The sequence below is a fragment of the Grampus griseus genome (genome assembly GCF_964374135.1).
Source record: "Grampus griseus genome assembly, chromosome: 9".
Lineage (NCBI taxonomy): Eukaryota > Metazoa > Chordata > Mammalia > Artiodactyla > Delphinidae > Grampus > Grampus griseus.
In genome coordinates, this window is record NC_139003.1 from 2,740,075 (window position 1) to 2,749,138 (window position 9,064).

The 9,064-nt window shown below is 58.5% G+C and overlaps 1 protein-coding gene across 1 annotated transcript; it reads right to left on the reverse strand.

Annotated features, from left to right (window-relative positions):
• Positions 1-4,342: 4,342 nt before the first annotated feature.
• Positions 4,343-8,511, reverse strand: EN2 (engrailed homeobox 2; the record flags this gene model as incomplete). Its single annotated transcript, XM_082662528.1, has 2 exons — positions 4,343-4,659; positions 7,824-8,511. The coding sequence occupies 2 exons, from the start codon at positions 8,509-8,511 to the stop codon at positions 4,343-4,345; spliced, it is 1,005 nt and encodes a 334-aa protein (XP_082518654.1).
• Between the last annotated feature and the right edge of the window lie 553 nt (positions 8,512-9,064).

The following is a 9,064-nucleotide window of genomic DNA, read 5'->3' on the forward strand; positions in this document are numbered from 1 at the left end:
CGCCTGTCTCCCGCCACCCCATCTCCCCCCCAACCCGCCTCCTCTTCCTGGAGGCCTCTTCCTCGGCTCTGATAAGAAGGAGAGGCGCTGAAAGGAGGTCCCCACCCCGAGGCCCGGCTTGGGGCTGCAGTGCGTGCGTGTAGGCAGGGTCGGGGTGCGGGGCGGGGGGGGTCTGTCTCCCCGAGGCCTTGGTCTCCAGCCGCTATTAACCTCCCAGAGCGCGGCCGTTTTCGGAGGAGCCGGGACCTTCCCGGGGGCGCTTGGGGAGCTGCCCGGGCGGGCAGAGACCGGAGAGGTCGGATATTAAACAAGCGGGAGACAGAATGACTTTTAGCCGCGCCGGAGCGAGCAAACGCGGCCTCCCGGCCGGCCCCGCACGGCCTGCGAGCGTACTTGCATACATAGTGCCTGGTGTTTGCTGTGCACGCTGTTCGCCCGGGCACACCTGTACCGAGCGGTCCCGAAGCCCCACGGATTTGCCCTTTTCACTCAAGGGAAAACAGAAAAGGTGGACCTCCTTGGAGATCAGACTGGGGGCTCCTCCCTTGTCTCCCCTAAAGAAAGCGCTTGGCCGTTTACTTTGGGCGACCTTCAGACCTGTGTTGACCCGCAGATGCTGACGCCAGCACGAGGGTCGGGCGCTACTTCTTCGACCCCTTTTGGCAGCCGGAGGTGGAAGGCTCTCTAAGCGCCAAGGAACCCTGCTCCGCAGGCCTGGGGGTGGCCGCGGCTGTCCTCCCCACCCCCGTCCCCGGGCTCCCAGGCCTCAGCCTGGTCTCTACCCGACTAAGGAGGACTGTGGACACAGCTCTGCCTGGGCCTGGTAGGGACACAACCAGGCCTGGGGGCGGGGGCCGTTCAGCTCCAAGGAGCAAGGACTCCTTTACAAAGGAACTTTCCTCGGAGGGATATTTAGGAAAACGGCCTCCTGCGGAGGCAACGACCTGGTGGGGGCCCAGCCCGGTGCGTCACAGGTGCTGCAGCCCGGGTCCAAATCCGAGACATATAGAACCATCTGTGGTGGTCCAGGTGGAACCGAGTGGCAGCTGGACTTCAGAAAGCGTGGCCTTCCCTTTCGGCCTGACTCTGGCCTCCACTAGCTCCTAGTGAAAGTGGCTGGCGAGCACTGAAGTGGATCTCCATGAGTTACGAGTTTAGACTGTAGCTGTTGAATTTTAAAAATGTAATAAACACAGGAGCAAAACCAGAATCTCAGCGTTTGGAAGGTCTGAGAGTTCATTTAGTCCAATCCCCTACCGGAAGGGGGGAAAAAAGCAAAAGAAACGTCGTATGCCATTGTAGGCCTAGTGTCTGCTTGCATGCCTCTGAGGACGGGGAACTCATTACCTTACAGAACCATACATAGCCCCTTAACAGTGCTATGATTTGCCAACAGATTAAAAAACAAAACCCCAAAATGACTGCTTAATGTTCCTATGTTGTCTTTTTATTAAAAAGAGAGGGAGAGAAAGGCCAATCGGGTAATAGAAGTTGTGCTAGTGGGGTTTTATTTTGTCTTTAGGAACCCCCAGATCTGTGCAGGGGTGGGGTGGTGGCTAGGGAAGACGCTGGGGATGGTTGGCGTGATCCCGCCCCATTAATGCTCCAGGCAGCTGGAGCTCTGGAGCCTCCGCAGTGAGGAACTTGTCTTTGCAAAACCTGGGAGCCCCTCAGCTCCTGCCAGGAGGCCCAGCGTCCTTCCTCTTGGGAAGCCGGTGTGGAACTGAAAGGCCTAAAAGGTCGCCTTTGGAACAGATGATCCTCTCTAGTCTCTGAGCTTCTTTTTCTGGGAGAATAAAGCTTTTTTAAGCCAAGAAAGTTTGGAAATAGGGCAGTTGGGTGCTGTCCTGCGTGGCCAAGTGGGTTGTGGGTCCCGAGATGGAAAATCCCAACCGCTTCCAGCAGAGGCATCCGGTCAGCTCCGGCAAAGCCGGTCCTTTCCAGGCATCTGCCTTGGGATGTTGTCCACGTCCGTTGCTTTGGGGGTAAAGACAACAACCAAACGTAAAAGGGGAGAGCCTCTTTGTCTCAGGTCAACTAATAGTTCCTCTCCCCAGCGGGTGAGCGTCTCTGTCCAGCTCAGGAGCAGCCAGGGGGACGGAGACCTGTTGAGTCCTGCAAGATTTTAAATATTTATTCAACGGAAAAGCACCGTACTTTGGAACACTTCCTTCTGGTAAAGAAATGTGTACTTAAATTACTTTGGTTGTTCTGTATTCACACGAGCCATCCAAAGTGTCTTCATTATTTAAAAAAAAATTACGCTTCTGGCTACGAAGGTAGGTATGTGCACACCTGCTGGCAGAGGCGAGCACCTGAGCACCGGGGAGGATGCCCAGGGTAGTGTGGCTGGACTCAGAAACACACTTAAAAAAAAAACTAGTCATTACACCTTGGACATCCAATATTTTACAATAAAGCGGTTTTTTTTATTTAATGTAACTTTCAAGAATTTAAACACACAAAAATGCAGGGGGAATGTTCACAATTTTGATAACCACAGTTGTAAATAGAAACATTCATTTCTTATAAGATTATAAATATTTACTACTGGAACAGTAAAACGCACATGTTTTATAAACTAAAAGCTAAAAAATAAAAAAATAAAAACCCAAAAAACTTTGCTTCCTGCTAACAAGGCATATCATTTCATGGAGTTTCCTAAGCAGCAGATGGTTATTCACAGAATTTTAAATTACAACTTTTGCTTTTATAGTTTTTGTTTTAAAAAGGTTTACATTAGTATGTACAAAGTGAAACTATTATCGCAGTGAAATAAAGAGGTTTAAGGCAAAGAGAGAAGTTCACTCTCAGTCCTCAGGGGCAGAGCCATGACTCCTGGCTCAGCCATGGTACGCCCCCTGGGCTGTCCCAGTGCAGATGGACATTTGGACACAATTCTTTTTCCATACACTAAACAGAAGACAGTGTGGAGTTATACATATAGATATAGATAATGTGTTTGTTTATATATATGTACTTAATGGGGATATATTGAATATATTTAATTTACACTGTACCACACCTTCAAAAAAATAAAATGTATATTTTAAAAAAACAAGAAAAGACAAAAAGTGATAAGAAATGATTATTTACACATTTTCTTCCTTCCTCTAGATCCTGGAGAATTCTGAGTTCCTTTAAAAGTCAAGGTAGCCACATGTTCCAGAATTGTGGACTCTTACACGTCTGCTTGTGTGTGTGTATATGAGCATATATATACGTACACGCACACACACACACACACACATATTTACCTTGAAAGAATGCTCTATAGCAGAAGCGGCCACTTTACAAAAAAAAGAAAAAGGAAAGAAAAGAAAGAAAGAGAAGAAAAAAGGAAGGGAGGAAATGCCAGTTCCCTCTCCAGGCCTCTGCCGGCCAGAGACGAGGCAGTGGACCTCGGCCGCGTTTCTGCGGCCCACGCGGCCCCTGGGCAGCTGACGGAGCCGCAGGGGAGTCTCTGGGCCCAGGCCCGGAGGGGTGGGGCGGCCTCACCGCCCGCGGGCTTCCGGCCACATACCCGGCCCCTCGGCCCTGAGCCCCGGAGCGGGTGCCCGGAGGTGGGAGGCGCGCAGCTGGACTGGGGACAGAGACACAGACGCAGACGGAAGCACGCAGGGAGGCGCGGGCCAGGCCTCGGCGAGGAGGGGGACCGGAGGACCGGGAGGGAAGGCAGGAGGCGGGGACGGGGAAGCCGGCCGTGGGCCCCTCGGCCCAGGCAGCCCGGCACGTCCAGGCGCGATGCGGGAGAGGGCGGGGGTGGGGGGTGGGGGCCGAGCCTCCAGCCGCCGCCCCGCCAGGGCCCTTTCGCCGCCGACTGCCGGACGGCGAGGCCGAGGCCGGGGATGCGGCCCCTCCTGCTGCCCTCACCAAGCCCACACGAACAAAGTGGCAGAACTCATAGACCAAGTAGGAGCTATTTATTCGGTTCACAGTCGTGTGAAATGCAGCAATAAAAATCTTTGGACTTCAGCAAGTTGTTTTAATTTTTTTCTTCTTTTGAAATTAAAAAAAAGAAAAAAAGTGTCCGATGTCCCATAATGGAACTTAGGGGATTAAAAAAGATGAAACCCTACGCAGCCTCCTTCGCAAAAAAAAAAAAAATCGTAAAATTAGCATAATCTCATAAACATAAGAAAACTCAAAAAATATTTTATAGTCAGATATTTTGGATTTTACACCTCCTGTAAATTATATATACAGAGAATATTGCAGAACCATAGCTAATACACGGTATTTTCACTATTAATGCTGGTATAATCTTTATACACTGGCCCTTTATGATTTGAAATTATTGCATTGTTTAGCTCGGACTGAGACTGGGCTTGGAGCCCGCCCCCTACTCACTGTCCGACTTGCCCTCCTTGGCGGTGGTGGAGTGGTTGTACAGGCCCTGCGCCATGAGGTGCACGGCCAGCGTGTTCTTGTTGCCCGTGGCCTTCTTGATCTTGGCGCGCTTGTTCTGGAACCAAATCTTGATCTGTGACTCGTTGAGGCTGAGCTCCTGGGCCAAGCTCTGGCGCCGCTGCTCCGTCAGGTACCTGTTGGTCTGGAACTCGGCCTTGAGCCTCTGCAGTTGCTCCGCCGTGAAGGCCGTGCGGGGCCGCTTGTCCTCTTTGTTGGGGTTCTTCTTCTTTGGTTTGCGAGACCTGGGACCTAGATAGGCATGGCGGACACAGAGAACCCGGGTGAGGAGGGCTGCAGTCCTGCCTCCTTACTCAGGGGTGGGTCACCCATGGGCATGGAAGGATGCAGAAGCCGGGAGGGAGGCGGCTGCCCAGGTCCAGCTGGCTGACCTGGAGGAAAGCTGGCCTGGACTTGAGATGGGACGGGGCGGAGCTCCCACCCACCTCCAGGACCCTCCCCTGGGGAGCGAGGAGGTGGCCCAGGGAGTCTGCAGGAGGGACTGTGAGTGCGGGTGAAGGGCAGGCTTAGCAGAAAGGGCTCCGGATGAAAGGAGAACTCCTGCAGGAAAGCGAAAAACCACAACTTTGTGGCCAGGCTTCTTCTAGCCCTTTCTGAGGTTCTGTCCAGGAATAAGGACAGGACGGGGGTAGGCGCTGGAAGAGAGGTGAGGGGGAAAGATCGGGGCGGGGCAGCCAGAGTAGCAGGAAGAGCCCTGGGGGGTGTAAAGGGACTCCCACAGGGAACACCCCCAGGTCCTAAGGGCCGGGGGTGCAGGGGCAGGTGGGCCCCGAGAACAGGAGGGGCCCAGACGTCTGCCTCCCCACGGGAAGGCGCCCACATGTCCTTGCCTGCGTGGGGCTGGAGCACTGAGCTTCCTACCCCTTCACCACACCAGGTCTCCCCAGTCCCCTGTCCAGGAGAGGGGGCACGGCGCACGGTCGGAAGCGGAGGCCGCTGGGGGCCCGGGTGACCTTGGACAGAGGTTCACACTTCTGACCCCTCACACCTCCTCCGCTGGGACACCCCACAGCACTTGAGGTTGGCTTGGGACAGAGGTGGTAAGGCTCTCAGGACCTGGCCATGAGAAAAGGCCTGAGAAAGGAGAGCAGAGGGAAGAGGGCCAAGTGCGTTCTTTTCGTTGGTTTCAGAAGGTGGGCCCCGCGAGCATGTCTGTGAGGTAAGAGGCCTTTGCAGGAGGGAGTCACGGCTGCACGCCTGGGGTTCTTAATCTGTGAAGTGTGTGAATTGACTCTGGGGGGCTCCTGGCCCCAGCTTCTTCCGAGGCACCCTCGGTGGGAGGCTGGAGAAGGCTAGATCTCGGGCAGCCGGAGCACCCAGGTCCCCGCCCCTCGCCCCCCGTCCCTCTGCAGGGTCAAGGGGCTGCCGGGCCACGCAGCACAGCGCTGGCGGAGGGATCCAGCTGCGAGCCCCCCCGGAGGCACCTGGACCCGGACCAGGACGGTGGGTTCGGTCCTCAGCTCGCGCGGAGCGAGGGGTCTGGGACGGTCGGCAGGCCCAGGAGGCGCCGAGCCCTCCCTCCCCCGCCCACCGAGCCCCGTCCTCCCTCTGCGGGAGGCACGATCGGAAAGAGGGGGCCGTGCGCGCTGGCGAGGGGGCGCCAAGGGCTGATTCGGCTCACACTCCGGGCCTTTTAGCTTCCAGAGCACGCCCGCGCTCACACCCACCCACGCGCACTGCCCCACGCGCGCGCACACTCACGGTCCCGTCGCACCCACGCCGAGGGCACCGGCTCCTCGCCCAGACGCCTGGCTCTTACCGGGGGGGTGTGGATCCGGGGCGGCGGCCAGCGTCCCTGGCGCGCCAAGGAGGAAGGTGGTGTCTCGGCGAGGCCTCGACAGGCCCCGGGCGGCCCCGCGCCTGCTCGGACCCCCACCGAAGCCTCGCGTAGCGGAGCCGGTTCTCCGTCTCCACTCCCGCCTTCCCCACCCCCCCAAACTCCTCTGGTCCTGGGGCGCTCGCACACAACGAATCAGCCCACAAAAGATACCATTTCACGCAAAGAAAATCTTCCTAAAATCAGAATTTTTAGTTCCTTTTCTTTCTTGATTTTCTTTCAAACCGCAAACACTTATGGAGTCTCGCAAACAGGACCAAACCTCCGCAAGAAAACTCTGCGTTGCTGCTTTCTTAAACGCCAAGAAACAAATCTTGTCTTACGGGTTTTTTGTTTTTTTTAAAGTCCAGGAAGACCAGCCGCCGAGCCAGGCCGGGCTGCCGGGCTCCCGCGGGCCACTGGGGCCTGGCGCGGCCGCGACTTCGGCGCCGCACAAAGCCGGGCCGAGGCTCCTCGCCGGCCGCATTGTGAGCCTATATGTTAATTAAATATTAACAAAGGAGAGAGGCGAGAACAATGGAGCAAATTTCAGATCTAGCTGGAGAAATCTGGATTTCATCAGAGATATACACACCATCTCTGCGGGAAGGCGGCCAAGGGGTGACTTAGTTGTGCTGTGAACTGGGTAAACAACCCCCGCAAAACAGTTGAGGGCTGGGGGGGAAAAGGGGGTCCGGCCTGCGCTGCCGGCTCGGGGACAAATGGAGTCTGCGCCTAATGGCGGTTCGCAGCCGCAGACCCGCATTTAATGCGGCTGATGATTTCTACAGGGGCATGGACTTAGCTTTTAAAAATCCCGGATCTATGAAAAATACGCCCAGAAGCTCTGCACACCCTCACGGGCTCCCGCCACATTTCCTCTGAAATCTGCTCCTTTCCTACGCAAAGCTGCCCCAGGAAAGCTCTGGGAAAGGTCCTTTCCATTTGGGGATTGCAGGCCTCCCTCCTCCAAGCTGTGTGCGCGCCGGCTCGGCAATCAAACCAGGCACGGGGCAAAGGGTGCCTCTGTTTCCATCCCTCCCTCCGCGGATCCCCCCAGATCCCCTCATCAACCCCAGCGGAGGAAGAGCAGACAGCCTTGCTTTCTTCCCCGGCCACATCTGGGATAACTGGGTCGTAGAATGAGTCTAGGTCTGCGGTGGGCTGGGCGTGGGTCCCGGGTCTGGACTGAGTTGGAAGAACGCGGAGAAGGAGTAGAGAGTGTGAGCTTCCGGGCCTGTCTGCCAGCCACCCCGTTCCCACCAAATAAACTCCAGCCAAGGGACGGATGGGCTAGGGGCTGCAAGGAGAGGCCCAAAAGGCAAGAGAGAAAGGAGGTCCTGTGCTTTTGCTGTTCTACGAAATCGGTACCCCCTTGTGAATCAGTCCTGTCCCCTCTTCTCCTGGCCGCTGCCGGGATCAGCGTCAGCCGCAAACAATGTCGCTGTGTGTACGTCTTTGTGTTGGGAGACAGGAATCCTGGTGTCTTCTTCCTCCGGGTAAGTTCCCGCGCCAGCGCTTCCCCGCAACCCCACGGGCGTCCCCACGGCGGGCCAGGACATGGGTCCCCAGGACTCACCTGAAGAAGGTCGGTCCGAGTAGCGCGTGCAGTAGACCCAAGCCGGCCAAAGCATGGGCTGCGCACCCAGGTTGGCGCTGGCCTGCGAACTGTCCGAGTCCGAGCTCACAGACAGGTCGCCGCCGCCCAAGCCGCGGGCCTTGAGCGCCCCGTCCAGGGGGCCCCCGGGGTCTCCGCCTTTCTTGGCGCCGCTGTGCAGCGAGAGCGCCTTGGAGCCGCCTTCGCCGTCACCCGAAGAGTCGCCGCCGCCACCGCCGGGCAGCGGTCCGCCCGCACCCGGCGCACCCGGCGCGTTCTGCCGGGGCTCCCGGCTCGACCCCAGGAGCTGCTCGGCGCCGCCCGCGCCGCCGCTTCCCTCCGCGCCGCCCGCGCCGCCTTCGCCGCCGCCTCCGCCGCCTCTGCCTCTTCCGGAGCCGGCACAGCACGTCCCCGCGTCCTTTCTCCGGCCGAACTCGGGCCGCAGGATGTTGTCGATGAAGAAGTTGGTAATGCGGTGTGGATGCTGGTGGTTGCCCGGCGCCTGCAGGACCGCGGGCAGCATCAGAGCCCTCCGGCGGCCAGTGTCCGCGTCGCCCGGGCTGCTGCCGCCGCCGCCCGAGCCGCCGCTGGGGCTGGATTCCGGCTGCCGCTGCCCCTCCACCGCCACCGCCGCCGCCGCTTCGCTGGGCTTGGGGTCATTCTCCTCCATGCTGTTGGCAACAAATCCCAAATCGCTTCTCCGGGGAGTCCCTCCAATCAGCCCTCGCTCGGCCCGCTCGCTCTGCACGCGGAGCCTCTCGCGGCCAGCCCGTGCCCCTACCCCGCCGAGTCTTCCGAGGGCGTGCGCGGCGGCCACAGCCAGGGCTGGGCTCCTACAAGTCGCCGGCCGCGCTCAGAGCGGAGCCACGTTCCAATCCACGAGTTGAGTTAGAAAATACCAAGAGTCGCCCCGCGCCCAGATGCCGGGAGATTCAAAAGAGTCCGGTCCTCGTCTTCGCAGCGCACCCGGGCGCTAGACGGTCACAATGGTCCAGCGTGGACCCGGGGCGCCTCCGGGCTCCGCGCTCCTCTCCACGTCCGGCTGCCTCCGTTCCGGCGCTGCCGCGGCGGCCGCCCGGGACTAGAACTCCGCGCATGCAGGCAGCGCGCTCCCCCGCGCTCACGCCCGCCGGGGCCCACTCGGGCCGCCGCCGCCGCCCGGCCGCCCCCGCCCGCGCGCCCCGGCCGGCCCTCGAGGGTGCGGGGCGCGAGCGGTCAGCGCG